A 16,682-nucleotide genomic window follows, 5' to 3' on the forward strand; every position below is an offset into this window, starting at 1 on the left:
TAAAATTCTTCCACCCTACCTTAAGTCGAATTTAATTTTATCTTCCAACCATACAAAACGGCAACTTAGTATTGAGAAATAGGAAGTTATGTTGCCACCAATGAGAAACTACAGTGATATTAGTTCTTCAGTGCTTCCATCCCATTCCATTATATTCAACTTACATTTAATGAGTATCTGCTAGGTGGTAGGCATTGTCATCTATTTATTAATCATTAGCTCTCTGGCCATACCTTCTTTTTTGGTGAATTTGACCTTTCAGTCTTTGAAAGGGTTAGTAAATAAAAATCATAATGCCCTTTCACCTCTGCCATACCCTCACCACAGCTGACCAGACTCTGGTGGGTACCTGATAAAGCAGGGCCAGCATAATACTCTTTGCTAGGAACTTGGAATGACGATCCTGGGAGCCTGAGTCCAATGACATGGAACATCTGAACTACCAGGTAAGGCAGTGTGTCAGCCAGAAAAGCTGTGAGAGTTAAGTTGAATCTGCATGCAAACTGAAAACTAGAGGGAAGGTGCAAGGCAGAGAAGTCATAAGTGGGCAGAAAAAGCTGGTCTGAAGAGGTGACTTACCAGCAAAGCAGAGCAAAGGATCTTTTTTGTTCTAAAAGATGGGGGTAGGCTGTGTCACAATCCGTGGGAGGACCTGGATGTTTCATTCATATCTTTTCTTGGATGTCTGATGCCTACAAAGTTGACTACTGTGTCCTTTCAATAAATCTCTTCTTTATTTGAACTAAAAGAAACTCTGGTGGCACTGTGGTTAAGTTACTGGGCTGCTAACACCAAAAGATCAGCACTTTGAACCCACCAGCCGCTCTGTGGGAGAAAGACAACGCAGTCTGCTTCTATAAAGATTTACAGCCTTGGAAACCCTATCGGGGTCACTATGAGGCAGAATCAACTCAGTAGCAGTGGGTTTGGTTTGGGTTTTGGTTACCTGTACTAAAGTGCTCTGGCGGTGTAGTGGTTAAGGCATTTGGGTGTTAACCTAAAGGATGGTGGTTTGAACACTGACTCAATGGCTGTGAGTTTGGTTTGGTTTTTTAGGTTACTTGAATTGTTTTCAGTTAGTTTCTGTTCTGTACATTGTATTAGGTTGTAAACAAAGGTATAGTGATCTAATTCTGAAAACTTAGCCACTGAAAACACTATGGAGTGCAGTTCTACTCTGACACAAAGGGGTCACCATGACTCAGAACTGACTCCATGGCAGCTAACCAGAAGCATATGAGTAACCATACTATAAGGCAGACTGAAATGGCATAAAACAGGCCCACAATACTATGAGGTTTCAAAAAGAGAGACAGATCATAGCTAATTCAGAATAACAAAAAAGGTTTCATGGAGGAAAGGCAACTAAATAGTAATCAAAATAAATGGTAGTCAGAGATACTTTTAAACATATTTACTATGAAAAAATAAAACACTGGACTCCTCAGTCAGTCATTTTTATTTTATTCTATTTTACTGGTGCATGAAATTTAAAAGTCTGATAACGGTTGAGTCACAGGACTTGTCAAGTGACTGGTCATAAGGGATGACAGCGAGACAAGAGTAAAAAAACAAGTGCAGTTTTCACTCTAGATGATTTTGAGAATGATAGCGTTCGAATAGAAAAGTTCAGAACAGGTGGACTTGGAGGAGAAAGTAAAGGGGGTAGACATGTTCTATATTAGATATAATGACTTGGATAACTGGCAGCTCATTAATTCAACAGAACGAGAGAACTAAGGTGCTCTGGTGGTATAGTGGTTAAGGCATTTGGCTGTTAACCTAAAGGTCTCAAAAATTCCAAGTAAAAAACTGACCTCAAAGAGGAAGGCTCTTCACCTAAACACTCCATCATGCTTAGGGCTTTTTTTTTTTTCCTATCATCTACCTTTGCACTTTGAACATTCCATTGCTGCCTGGCTACTAGCTTTCCTACCTTGCTTTTTCCTGCTCAATAATGAGATTTTTAAGAATGGAAGTCAAATAGTATCGAAGGGAGAAGAACCATATGAAAAATATTGCTCCCCTCCCTAGAAAAATGCATATACCCACAAATTTTGCTAACAATGTTAGAAAGTTTGTAGCTCTGCACCCTAAAGGGGTTTTTTTCTTTTCTTTTCTTTTAAATGCTGTAGAAGAAATTCAGGAAGGAAAAAGAGTAAAAAAAAAAAAAGAGGAAATACCTGCTGAGACCTACCTATTCCCTTTTGATTCCCAGGAAACTTGGTGAAGCACCAGGCACAACGGGGGAAAGACAGAATAAACAACACAATGTTTTAATCAAACCCATTGCCATGGAGTCGATTCCCACTCATAGAAATCCTATAGGGCAGATGCTCCATAGGGTTTCCAAGGCTATAAATCTTTTGGGAAGTGGACTGCCTCAACTTCGTCCTGCGGAGCAGCAGCGAGTTCCAACCACTGACCTTTTAGTTAGCAGCCAAATGCCTTAACCACTGCACCACCAGAGCCCTTTGCACAGTGCTTTTGATCTTACTAAAACATCAAAACTAGTTCCTGTCCAGTAGATTCTGACTCATGGTGACCTCATGTGTGCCACACAAGAACTGTGCTCCACAGGGTTTCCAGTGTCTGATTTTTTTGGAAGCAGACCATGAGGCCTTTCTTCCAAGACGACTCCAAGTGGATTAGAACCTCCAACCTTTCAGTTATCAGTTGAGTCCTTAACCATTTGTACCACCCAGGATCTCCTTAGGTCTCACTAAACGTCTCTAAATTAAGATCTCTCTACCAGAAACCACTCTATCAGAAACAAATACACAAAAACTAAAAGACATTTTTTTTTGTAATTGTAAAAGTAAGTCTACAGGCTAAAACAATTTTGAAAGAAACACAGCTGTGGCCTTGATTAAAAGGTTACATGTCCTGTCAAATCTATTAATCTACGGTCATCACTATTCTATAGGCACTCAGGTAAGAAAGAAAACTACTCAAATTAGTATAGTTGGACAAGACTACAATATTATAATTTCTGACAAGGTCTGTATGTTCAGTCTGTAGAAGTGAAGAATGAACTTAAGAGATACAAGAAATAAGAAGTGGTCATATAAATTTTTTTTTCCCAAAGCCAGTGTCTATTTTTATGCAAGTTTTTCTTTTTTGTATCTTCACAAGAAATTTAGTAATTGCCTTTGAATCATCCCAAATAAATGGCAAACATTATAAAGAATCATTCTACAGGAGAATATAATGCAATGGCATATTCTACAGGAGAATATAATGCAATGGCATATTCTACAGGAGAATATAATGCAATGGCATATTTATCAAAGGACAGGATTGATTTCAGCAAAGAATGAACACATTCAGTCAGTAATATGCAGAAACTTCAATGTGAATAACCAATTGTATAATGCAGGTTTTAATTAATTAGATGATTGCAATTCTCTGCAGGCAACTCAATTTTTGCATACCAGCAGCAAAATCTCAAGGCAAAGCATTAATCTCATTTTGTAAATGTCTTCTAAGGACCTGCTAAAGTCAGCTATCAAGAAATGGAAACTTGGTGATAGCACAGGAGTACACTATTCATTAAATTACAACACTGTTGTTATTAGGTGCCATCCAGTAGGTTCTGACTCATAGTGACCCTGTGTACAACACCACAAAACACTGCCCAGTCCTGCGTCAATGTTACAATATTACATAATAATATTTAAATCCTTTCATCACAATGTTGTTGTTGTTGTTATGTGCCGTCGAGTCGGCCCCGACTCATAGCGACCCCTCCTTGGGTTTCCGAGGCAGTATCACTACGGAAGTAAAATTCTTTGATGATGTCTAAAAGGGGTATATAAATATTTTAAAACTAATCAAATATATTTTAAATATGTCACAAAAAAGTATTCAAAGATAAACTGCACAAACATCACCATCATAACAGGAGTTGCTATTTACTGAGTATTTATTATTTGCTAGGCAGGCAGTGCTATTCTGTCCTGCTGTCCTACAGGGTGGTTAGGAGTTGGAGCCAACATAACAAACAACAGCACATGATGCTAATGATATTCAGACATGATGACGACAACAGACAGTAATAGTAAGTATTTTACATACATTATCTCATTTTATATTATGAAGCAATTAGCTTCCTAAGGTTAAGTTACCTACTCTGAGTCTCACAGCTAGCAAGTGGAGGGGGGATTGGAATTCAGTTTTGTGTGAATCAAAAGGCAGGGTTCTTCTCCATTATGATCAATGCTTCTAAATCTTTGTCACATCATGGCACATGTTGAAAATGATAACATTTGTAAGGCTCACTGGAATAAACTGGAGAGGCTTGGTGAAAATATGTTTTTTTCCTATTATGAATTATGGTAAGAAAAGCAAAATACAAATTTTCCAAATAAAGTATTTTCAAATTACCAAATTCAGGAAGTTTATAAAGGGAATCATACCAAAAATGTTAAAATAACAGTTCAACTGTTTTAAAATTTTGAAAAGTTCTAAAAGATTTAAAATTTCAACACTACTAATTAGAAAATTTTCAACACTAGAAAAAATTTGCAAATAGCACACTGATAATCCATTCTATGTATTGGTATGCTGGCTGGGAAGCTTTGTGTAATGTAATTTTGCCTTTCAATAAAATATTGTGATTGAATGCAAATTTGGTATATCAAGATCTTCCCAATAACATCTAAAGAAAATTCAAAACAAAGGTATATAGCAAAAAAAAAAAAAAAAATTTATAATACTTAGCTAATTTAGTCCACACTGATTTTATTTGACTCTTTATAGTATTTACAATCTGTAACATTCATTTTGATTTAATAATAACAATGGTAGCTAATATTCACTGAGCTAGTAACTACATGCCAAACTGTGTTCTACTTCATGTCACTACCATATTTAATCCTCACAGCAATCCTATGAAGTACTTTTACCTTCTCAATTTTGAACACGAGGAAACTGAGGCAGGGAAAAATTAAGGTTATGGCTGGTAAGTGGGAATTATGCTTTCAAGCAATCTGACGTCAAAGTCCATGCTGCTAATCACAATGTTAAAAACATCCTGTGAGAACAAAAATACATTATTTACTGAGCACCTAGTATGTCCAAAGAGAGACAAGAGTAATGCAGATAGACCTCAACTGAGACTAAGTTTGATAGTTGAATACTGATAAAGTAAAAATGACTTGCATGTATAGCAAAAAGAAACATGTGTATACTGTGATGAGTAGTTTTTAAGAAGATAGTTTTAATTTTATATGTGCATCATGATATGGCTCAAGCAAGAATCTCTCTCAGCAACCTATTTAATTTGCTGATTTAACTTGCTCAAGAATGTGCACACACATACACAAACTTAAAAAAGTAAGGTGATGCTTCCTTTGCCATGAGACCATAAGAAATAGATGGTGCCTGACTACTATTACTGAACATTTTGATCTGAGAGTCTATATCAGAATACTCATCAACAGGGAGGAAATGCAAAACAATTTCAAGTTTTCATGTACTCCAGACTTCCTGCAGCCATTGAGGTTGGATGAGCCCCTAAAATTGTGTCCAGAGATAATTTTTAAAATTTAAACCAAAAGGATTCCTGAAGTCTTCTTAAAAATCAAACAAGAGTTTAGCCTAACTAGTAAAAAAAAAAAAAAAAAGTTCACCTTGAGTATTACACTCTTTTAAGAACTACCTATATGGGATCAAAGTGATGACAGCAACTCAAAAGATTAAACAGGAACTTTAGAAGATAGTGAGTTATGAGGGAGGAACAACTCAGAAAAGGAGGGTAAGAACAGCTGCACAACTTGAAGAATGTAATCTATGTCACTGAACTGTACGTGAAAAAGTCAAATTGGTTTATGTTTTGCTGTGTATATTCTCAAAAAAAATTTTTCAAATGAAGATTAAAATTAAAAACAAATGCTTTAGTACTTTTTTATTTACTGCTTTTCTAGTAGCCTAAATCATGTGTTTTGTTTTTAATTAAATGCACTATTTACAGTCCTAAACAAAGATTTTTCTAAGCATTCAAACAAGTTCTGCTTGCATAAGTTCCGCCTGCCAAACCCAGCCATTTGGAAGAAAGCCTCACAGTTTACAACTGTATTACACCAGACTAACGTTCTAAAGGGATCTCATGTTCAATGTAAACCAAAACAGTTACAGAAGATGAGACTACACCTTTAAAGTCATAACTAACCAATAACACAGAAAATGCCTGAGTGTTCTGCTTTATATCAAACATCTGAATGGCTCCAGGACCAATGTCCAACATTAGCAAGCTCATGCTGGTAAGCAGCAAATGTTTAAGGAGTACCTACTATGTGCCATGGACTGTGTATGCTCACTCACAATACTTGTTACATACCCCTTGTCACTAAGTCAATTCCAACTCATAGTGACCCCAAAGAACAGAGGAGAACTACCCCATAAGGTTCCCAAGGCTGTCTTTCTCCCACAGAACAGCTGGTGGGTTCCAACCACCAACCTACTGGCTCACAGTCAAGCACTTAACCATTGTGCTACCAGGGCTCTTTACCTGTTACAGAGACAGTGGCAATCTTGAACTAAATCTGAATTTATGCCTTCTGAACGTTCAGGTATTCAAACTGGAAGCACAAGTTCCACTGCGTAGTTTTCCCCCTACATCCAAAAAAGCTGTTTCTGGGGCTTCTACAATCAACAGATAACCAACTATGTTAACATGAAAAGACTAGCAGGTGCAACCAGCACATCCTGGAATACAAAATAAATTAAGCTTTGGGTTATGGTGATGCATTCCATCCTCTGACATTCTTTACACTATGAAAATCGGGCACTTCCCTAAAAGCAGATGCTTTTCCTCAAAAGTCAATGGTTTTAGGAAGTAAAGTTGTTCTACTGTTTACAGAAACCATCACTCCTACTTATTCTTTCCTAATGAGTCCCTAGAAAATAATAATAGTCAAGAAATGTGGCTTGATTTATTGCTAAGCTAATGCCAATTTACTAAGCCTCTAGAAGGCGGTCTCTCAAAATTTTGAAAAACTAAACCTTGCTGAGAAAAATGCATCTGACTGTACTTAAAAGCTATTTTTTAAAAATGTCTCATAACATAAACAGTAACTTCTGAAGCCAGTATTTTTTGTTTGAAGAAATCAAAAAAGAAAAAACAGCTCACCAGCGTTCTGTCACAGCCTGTATTAGTATGTTCAATTTCTTAACTGACCATACATAATTCCTTCATTCTTACAGCACATCATCACTACCAACTAGTCAGCAACTCCCAATACATAATCTATCGTCCACTACCTCTTTTCCCACCCATCTCAAGCAAACCATTCTTTATTATTTCCTCACCTCTCCACTCCCTCCCTTTATAAAAACAGGGGAAGGGTTTATAAAACTAAAAAGAGTAAGAGTGATAGGAAACGGGAGAAAAGTATAAAGACAACGTGCAACCAAGCTTTTTTCCGTTCATACCTGGTAACTTGTCACCCACTTTTATGTTCCTGGATAACCGAGGTTTCCTCCACTTTATCAACGGTTCGAAATCTCCACTCTCTAATGACAAGGTCCTTATGTGACCACTCTGTCCCAGTCTCTCTATATTAATCAAGTCTCCCAGCTCTACCCTACCATAAAGTATCACCAACTCTCCAAACTCACAAACCATCTTACAAACCCAACCAACACACTGCAAATCCATACAAAGCTTTCCTGAATATCAGCTCTTCTTTTATGAGTATTTCCTCTATTCTTAACATAGTGTCGTTATGCTACCGTAGCTCCACTCCCAAGCTCTTTGCTGAACGCATTTTCAGCCCCGAGTCACACCCTCAACAGCCTTATTTCCTACAAATCCAAACCCCACCCCCTCATCACGCCCTCTAAGGGCCTGAGACACCTACCCAAACACTCCTCCCCAAGCCCGTCACGCCTTCAAGATTTCTTTGGGGTCCTTTACACCAGCCCGGTCTGACCCCCGCCAGACTTCCCAAGTGCCTAGGGCCTCCCAACCATCCCGCTGGCCCCGCCTACAGCCCCATACCGAGCAGCAGCAGCTTTACTTCTTTGGCCGCTTTCTCCCCATCCTCCCGCAAGTTGCGGTCGATCATCTTGCTCCGTTCCACCGCCGCCTTGTCTTCGGCGCTCAACGTGCAGCCCATGGCGGCGGCGGTAGAGGGGGCCGAATCCGGGCTCACTCACACACCACGGCGACTGTGGCACGGGCGGCTGAGACAGCGTCTACTGCTGGGCGGCGTCCCTCTCCGTCAGCTCCCGGGGCGCCCAAAGAAACAGGATATCCGGCATTTACGACACTTCCAGTGACGCCCTACGGCCGGCATCTCTCAAATCCCTGTTAGCTCTGAAAGAGGAGGTGCGCCCAAAAGCGGAAGTACCGAGAAGGGGGCCTTGGGCGGTGGTTCTGCGGGGTTGCAAGGTGCTTTTCAAGCTCGGTGCGCGCTTCCTGCCTGTCCTTAGTGTCTTTCTCCTTTCGTCTGCCTTTTCTCCTTTTACATTATTTGAATAAATGTAGAAAAACCGGGACCTGGCTTCTCCAGCTCATGGCACCTTCCTGAGTTCACTAAGACGGGTTTGGACTGGGCCAGGAAGGTGGGAGAGATTCTCGGATAAAAGCCCACAGCCCGCATTGGAGGCTCTACTTGGTGCAAGCCAAGTGAGCCTTGGATCACGGTTGTGGAACCCTAGGCCCCTCCCCAAGTGTATGACACTCTCCGCAAAGGTCGTCTCTGCAGGATTTATGGAATGGGAAGAAACTGTCCAGCCCGGCCCTTGGCCACACCTAACATCTTAGATCTAACACAGCCCATGCACAGGACTTTAGCGATCGGCGTCTGCCCTCTCCTCTGGCCCACCACCTCCTGCTCTCTAAATACATCCTGATCGTTGTGCCATTACTACGAGGGTCTATAGACTTGGGACTTGCCCAGTTTCTTCGTTATCAGTGGACCACTTTGAATCGTTAGCAGAGAGCCTGTAACCTGAAAGTTAAGCATGTAGTTCCTCTTCTATAAAATTTTCATGCTGCCCTCTCCAATATAAGACAATTTTAGCTTTTATTGATCATCAATGGTTAGGGGCTTAAGACTTCTACTAAGATTAGTCAACTTCAGTCCCACCCCCAAAAAACAAACCGGTGCATCTATGAATCTCCCAACTTCACTGTATGGTACCACACAAAAAGGGAAGTTTAGGAATATTCGCCTCTCAGCTCTAGCATCACCTAAAAATTAGTAAATTCCTGTAAAAGCCCCAGACTAATACCCTCTTTCATTGATAACCCTGGATACTAGATGAAAGCAGCCTTAATTTCTTACTGCCAAATACCCCACAAATACCCTCACCATACAGTCTAGGGAAAAAAACTCTTGTGGCCCCAAAAATCTTTCCCTGTGATTAAAAATTATTTAATTACCCTAATAGTATCTAAGCAAATCTAAGGTTCACAACAGAAAGGCCTTTAATTAGACCAATTTCTTGAGAGCCACATTAATCTTAACTCACCAAAACTCTTATCAATGCCAATTCTTCAAAGTTTGAAGGGTCTCCCATTCTCAAATGACTGTTAGGATGACCATAATCAGTATTTCTGGGGAAAAAGGGCAAGAGGAAAAGGAAGAAAAACCAATATTTATTGAGTACCTATTTGCCAGGTACAGCTAGGTTCTTCCATGTGTCATCTCTTTCAATCCTCACAACAACCCTGTGAGGTAGGTAAAATATCCCCATTTTTACAGATGAGGAAATAGGCTCAGAGAAATTAAGCAGCTTTTCCAAGTTCACAGTGGGTGAGTAGATCTATCTAAGTCCAAATTTACCCCATTTCTACTATGTCCCAAAGGGATATTTCTACCATGTCCCAAAGGCCTGGGGAGACCTGACAACAGAGGGTCTAAAGTTTTTATCTAAGGTTGGGAGTTACCCAGCACCACCAGGATGCAAGGGGGAAAAGTAAATGACAGAATAGTTCCCAACTTGTTGATTCTTGTGGATTAGGGAGTTGAGGTTTTGTCCAGGAACAGTTTTCAGAGCTAAGGAGTACGTATTGAACTTTACCAAGCCATCCTGGTACCTAGAAAATTCCTGGAAGGTGGTCATGGAAGAAATTGTTGAGAATGTTCTCAGAACTATAGAAGATAAATTTTTATTTCTTTCACGATTCACTCAGGGAAAAATAAATGACAGTGAACCCGTGTATGTCAAACTGTGTAATAAACACCAGTGGGATGACAGTGTCAGGAGATTTCAGCCTGAATTAGAGAGATCCTTGTGCTTAAAACTCTCTCGTTTGATGTATGAAAGGTTGGAGGGTAAAGCCAGAGGAAAGGGCAGAATAAATTAACAAAATGGCTGCCAGGGAATGTTAAATCTCCACTTCACCCCCACCCCCACCCTTACCTCACACCTACCTCACCCCCACTCCCACCCCACCCCCTCCTTACCCCCATAACCGCCCCCCCACACACACACACAGAGAGACCTCTTTCTTATTTCAACTGGACTCATACTGCCACCTGCTGGCAATGCTTAGGATCTACTAGCTGAAGAGTGGGGTTTGGAAATGATTTTTTCCCTCATCTAGGAATGAGACTCCTCCGTATGATTTTATCTTAAAACAGAGGAGAGAGAGGAGTACAAACATGTTTTTCAATCACAAAGGACTCTCCTCACTGCATATATTACTTTTATAAGGTATTTTCTCAGTGTAATAGTCACTAGACTGGAGTAATAAGTGGTAGGAAGACAGAAACCTGGAAGTTTTTCTAGATGAAGTGGAAGAAAGCTATGCTTGCCCAGTTCGATTTAACAAATCATTTTTTTCCACTAGACAATTTCCTTTTACAGCCCCCACTCTTTCCACAATATGTAGGAAGCCTTTATTTCTGCAATAGATTGAACTCTCAGAAGTTATCACCATGATTATATTCTCCAATAAATTTCTCAAATATTTTCTGTGGTGCTTTACCAGCTGTAAGTGCTCTATAAATACAAAGCATCTGATCACATTGGACTGTGGACTGCTTGAAAGCAGTGACCAGACATCCTTTGTGTGGGCCCCAGAGAATAGTGGTATTCAACTAGTGTGCACTGAATTGAACTGAAGGAGTCAATGTTGATATCAGTATAACATTTTGTAATAAAATTATTTATTGGCTGTTAAAAGGGGAAACTATCCCACTCCCACCAGCCCATTTTCCCCTTTGATGCTCAATGAGCTAGGCATTTGTTCAAATACAGACTGCACCACTCCCTGGTCCTGCCTTGACTCTTGTGTGTCACCTGACTTAACTGAGGGAAGTGGAATAGACAGGTAATCCCAGATGGATGTCCTGTCTACTTTGCTAATATTCCCTCTCCCTTGAAAATTTGCTTGGTCCATGCCTTGGCCACCAATACCAAATAACACAGTTCCTCCAGTCTCAATTAGTAAACAGTTGAGCCCAACTCCTGTGCCCTCTCTCCAACAGGGCTGTAAATAGGAGAGAAATTTAAGTCTTTTTCACTGAAGCTAATTTTGAGAGCGATGAATAGGAGTAGAGAGGCATTTAGTGGACCATGGAAACCCCACCTTTCCCATGCCCAACCTTAGTCTCTTGTACCCGATTGTCCAGGGGGCTGAAGGTGGGTCACTGCCATGAGGAGAGAGATCAGGGAGGCCAATCCTGGAAGGAAAAGATTATCGATATTATTGATCAGACCTCTCCGTACCCAGCCACCTTAACAATTCAAATGCTAATCCCTGCCCTCAGCCATCCCACCCCCAATCTTTCCAGTTCTTCGTTCTAAAAGGGATAAAAATCTATCTTATGTTATTGCTGCCTCTGCTGAGATCAAGCCCCAAGCTTGATCACCCATGTGCAGGAGAGACAGGAAAATCGAGCAGAAGGGCTGCTCCTGAAGAGTGGGAGAGAGAGAGCCGCAGCTCTCTCAGCTTTCCTGTCTTCTGCTCCATGTACTCTGACTGCTACTTCCCTTTGCTTCTGGCCAAACTCAGATAACTAACTGTGTTAGGAAAAAATATACCCAGCTCATCCTCTCACTTTAAGGAAATCTCAGGAACAAAACTAGAAACAAAAAAAAAAATCTATTAACTCAAATGAAAACACTTGGCTATAATTTATTCTTTTTAAACCTAGCAAAAAGTGGTGGCACAGTGGTTAAATGATGACTGCTACTGAAGAAGTCAGTGGTTTGATGCACCATCCACTCCATGAGAGAAAGATGTGGCAGTCTACTTCCACAAAGATGACAACTTGGAAACCCAATGGGGCAGTTCTACTGTGTCCTATAGTGTTGCTATGAGTCAGAATCGACTTTTTTGACGGCCATGGATTTGTTTTTTTTTTTGGTTTTAAATCTACCAAGGCAATGAGAAGGCATGGGTTGTTTTCTTAACTTGCATTTAGTGCCCTGGACAATTATATTGGAAACTAAAATATCCCAAATGGCCCCAGAACAACACCAAATCTGACCTACTGCCCTGTATCTTCCAACTCCTACCCTTAGAGAGTTTCCTTGCTTGCTGTGGCATGGAAAGGAAAGGTCACTGGTTAAAAGGCTTCATTTCACCTTTGTGACCCTTTTATCTCGTCACCATCTCACCATACCCAGGTTCCCTCCCCCAGTAGTCATGGATCACAGCCAAGTACAAGGCTCTTGTCATACGTCCATCAGGTTGACTCTATTCTTGACCCAGGAAATGCTAAGCAAAAGCTGTGTGCAGAGACCCCAGTCCCAGCCCCAGACAGCTGTAAATGGCAATTCCACAAGGTGGTCTTTGCAATTATAACCGGCCCCCAGCTCCATCTCCCTCTGAGTGTCCAGCAGCCCCTCATGATTCCAGCCGAGGTGAGGGGGCACGATGGAGGTAGCTGTCCGACATGATGATGTCGCTGGTAAGTTGCTGCTCTAGGAACTCAGAAGTCTCCTCAGCTATCTGGCCTGGAATTCGAAAGTCAACAGCAGGTGGTTCCTGCTTGGGGCTGGGAAGGGGTCGGGAAACCCAGGACTCGGTGGGACAGCCAGTTCCCTGAAGGAACTGCAGGAAGTTCTCCTCGATTGAACCCTCCCGGCTAGGCAGCCTCAGTTCTTCCTCTGGAGCTGGTTTGAAGAAGCAGACAAACTGCTTGCTGAGCTCCCCCCGGATCTGCCGGTTGAGACATCCATAGAAGAAAGGGTTGGAAGTGAAGCAGAAGTAGCCAATCCAGGTGACCACACTCTCTACCTGCCCAGTTGAAATGGGCTGAGCACTCAGGGCAACGTAGAGGTGGAAAGAGAAGTAGGGCAACCAACAGAGCAGGAACTGACCCCCCACAGCCAGGAGGATCACTGCTGCCTTCCCTCCCCCAAACGTCCGGTGCGGGGTAGTCTGGGGGGCCCCCAAGCTGGTGACCATAGTGGAACGGCTGCTGAGGGACTCCGAACGTTGCCGGGGTGTCTCCATCCATGTGGGCAGGGGCCCATGCTGCATGGCAGCCACACGAGCCACTCGGAACATGCTGCAGTAGACCACGAGGATGAGGAGCAGAGGCAACAAGAAGTAAAGGACAGCAAAGACCACCACAAAAAGCTGGCAGTAGGCACTGCGACTCCATTGGAGCGAGCAGCCTGGGGGGATGCTGGGAGCTCCTTCCTCCCAAGAGACCCTTCCCAACACAGGCACAGAAGCCATGGCCAAGGCCTTCACCCACACGCCCACCAGCACAGAAGCCACCAGCCCCAGTGTCATGCGCACTTCGTAGCGCATGGGGTGGACCACGTAATAGTAGCGCTCCACATTGATGGCTGACACTGAGAGGATGGCCAGGCTGACAAAGCACATGCTCAGAAACAAGTAGAGGCGGCAGGCGACCTCCCCAAAGAGGTCATGGTCAAAGAGGGCAGAGCTAGAGAGCATGGCTAGAGGCATGAGGGTCAGGGCTGCCAGTAGGTCCACCAGGCAGAGGTGGAAGACGAAGACAAATTTTCGGAGAGCAGGCGTCTTAGCAATTACAGCCATCACAGCGCCGTTGCCAGCCACAGCGGTCAGATCCAGCAGGAGCATGAAGAAGAGGGCCACGGATTCTGAAGCCACATCCCTCAGTCCCACCTCTGGGACTCCACTGGCCGTAGAGGGGCCTGGGGTTTGAGGGACCCTCCCCAAATTGGAAGAGTTCCCTGATGACTGGGGGATGGGTGAGGACTCCATGGGGCCGAAAGAGGACACCCAGGGCACCTCCTGTCACAGGCCCATCCCCCATCCTAGTCCAGCGACCCTGGGATGGCGAGCCCAGGCCCAGGCTTCCCAAGTTCGTGGTGGGCACCTCCTGCTGGAGCCTCTCTGGCAGGCTCTTATGGCCAGCCTGCCTGGCTGGGCTCTTCCAGACACAGAGCGCCAGGCCAGGCAGCTGAAGGCTCAGGAGTTCATTTTCCCTTTCTGGCCAGAGGTGGCTCTGGGGTCTGGCTAGGTGCCTGCAAAGAAGCAGGAGACATGATTGATATGGGAGCCCCTTCCCTCAGCGCTCCACCTTCTGAGTGGTCTCTGACTTCTTTTCCAGTTCTTTTCTTCTGTCCTCCATGCCCTTCCCCCCTTTCAAGGACTGTTATCCAGGGATTTCTCAATCTTTTGTCTCCCTTCCCCAGGGTTCTCCTGAGTTCTGAGATAGTGGCTGCGTTTTCAGTAGTTTATGTAAATTTCCTGATTTCTTGTCTCCTCAGAACTGCAGCGGCTGTTCTTGAACCCAAGGAGCACAACATTTGGTTTCTAGCCCCAGGTCTGGGAATGACTAACTCTGTGACTCTTCTCAACTTCAGTTTCCTCACAAAGGGATCTGTAAAATGAAGGGAACAATACCTACTTCACAACTGTGTTTGGAGAATCCTGTGAGTTCTATTAATAATAGTAATTGTAATAATAAGCAGTAATGTGTATATGGTGCTTGCTAAACACTCTACATATATTAACATTCTCACAGCAACCCTATGAGATAAATATTATTCTTATCTCCATTTTACAAGTGATCAGACAGATGTAGAGAAGTTATGAACTTACCCAAGGGCACACAGCTAGTAAGTGGCAAGGTCTGGGCATACACCCAGGCAATCTGGCTCCAGGACCAATACTCTTGCCCTTTGTGCCATGCTGGGCGTGAAGCTGCCCTCCATTGTGGCTGGAATGTAATAGACACTCCATAAATATTGTTGAATTTGAACCGACTCTAAAGATGTCTTTCATTGCTCTAGGGCTACCACTGGGAGAGATCACCTGCAAAGGGTCCTTTAGCCTTCTCTGACACAACCTCTCCCCCACTACCAAGCACAAAGGGCTGCCACTTTGGACTGCTGGCACGTAGAGAAGGACAGAAAACAAAATATCCCAGTTGGAAGTTATCTGGGAGGCCAATTCCTCCAACCTCTACTGTCCCACAGGCAGAAGGGCAGAAGCCACTTTAAAATTACCCTTCTCCACCCACTCACAAACTTCTCCCAGCCACTGTGCCCCTTCAGGTAAGAGAGGAGTGCTCTCAGCTTCCTGCTCCCCAGCTCCCCAGGTCTCTGGTCTTTGGAGGATCTTTGCCCAAAGCCTTCTTACTCCTGGAGAGAGATGGAGCAGGAGGCTGTGTTACCACAACCACAGAGCAAGGAGAGGGGGAGTAGGCATCTATGTAAGAGAGTGAGTACGTGTGAGAGTGGGCAGATGACTGCTATCCTGGAAGTGGGTAAGCAGAAAGCAGAGAAAAAAACTGAAAGGAATTGGGAGAAAGGAGTTTCAGCACCTCTCATTTCTCCTAAGCTGAGATGACTCTGGGGTATCTCATTATCCATGCTGAGTTTGCATTTTTATGCAAATGACATGCACGTTATATGACATTTTCAAACCACACAAGCCCCTCAAGCAGTAGCTTCCTGTGTGTGCTATTTGTGCTGCAACATGTGCACTCTATTTCCATGGGTGCATTATATGTGAAAAATATGGTAATCGAAATAAGGTACCCAATGTAACTTAAAATATTATTTCATTTCCATATTCTGCTCCTGCAGTTAAGTCTCCCTAAGTATATATAGTTATATACTATATATATATTTGCATACCTTAAAAAGGTATGCAAATTATAGGCCTTTCTCTAGACAGGTCACAAGTTCCCTGGGCCACAGTTTCTTCATCTGTGAAGTGGGAGTGAGGGATGTGTTGGGCTAGAAGACCTCTAATGTTCCTACACATGATAACATTTGATGAAATATGAAACTCTGTGAGTTTCTGGGCCACACAAGGCATGGTGATTATTCTGTTTAAAAACGCATCATTTCTGACTGTAATAAAGAGGACATGTGGGGCAGATGGGTCCCATACCCTGCTCAGTACAATCATCCCTGGTTTTTGGTGTTACCACCAACTTTGCACTAGTCTATGTTCTAGCATGCTATGCATGCAATAGGTGCTCAGTACAATTTTGTGAATTGAAACAAACTCAAATCGATCAGGTGAATTCCAGCCCCCAGGATATATTCCAAGAAAATTCAGTTATTCAGCTATGTGCCAGCCAGGGGACTTTCTTCTGGAAAGGGTAACCCAGGCTCCAGGACTCAAGACAGCCCTAAGTTTGGGAGATATGCCTCTCTCCAGGGAGAATAGAAACTCATTTCACAGTTAAAATGGCCATATAGACCCTGAGTCTAAAGAGAAGAAGAAAGGGTCCAGAAGTGGATACATCAGCTTCTCATAGTAC

General features: G+C 42.8%; 2 protein-coding genes across 2 annotated transcripts in view; both read right to left on the bottom strand.

The window, feature by feature from the left end:
• GNAI3 (G protein subunit alpha i3) overlaps positions 1-8,120 on the bottom strand; it is a 54,654-nt gene extending 46,534 nt beyond the window's left edge. The window contains exon 1 of the mRNA XM_007949679.2: positions 8,003-8,120. Coding sequence (XP_007947870.1) covers positions 8,003-8,120 — 118 coding nt within the window. The remainder of the gene's footprint in view (positions 1-8,002) is intronic.
• A 4,688-nt stretch (positions 8,121-12,808) lies between these two features.
• On the bottom strand, positions 12,809-15,120 carry GPR61 (G protein-coupled receptor 61). Its single transcript, XM_042782092.1, is given in 5 exon segments — positions 12,809-14,197; positions 14,199-14,384; positions 14,387-14,472; positions 14,475-14,589; positions 15,079-15,120. Coding segments are annotated over 5 exon segments (1,818 nt in total).
• Between the last annotated feature and the right edge of the window lie 1,562 nt (positions 15,121-16,682).

Source organism: Orycteropus afer, unplaced genomic scaffold, assembly GCF_000298275.1.
Source record: "Orycteropus afer afer isolate SDZICR_OR568_19922 unplaced genomic scaffold, OryAfe1.0 scaffold00010, whole genome shotgun sequence".
In the NCBI taxonomy this organism is placed as follows: Eukaryota; Metazoa; Chordata; class Mammalia; order Tubulidentata; family Orycteropodidae; genus Orycteropus; species Orycteropus afer.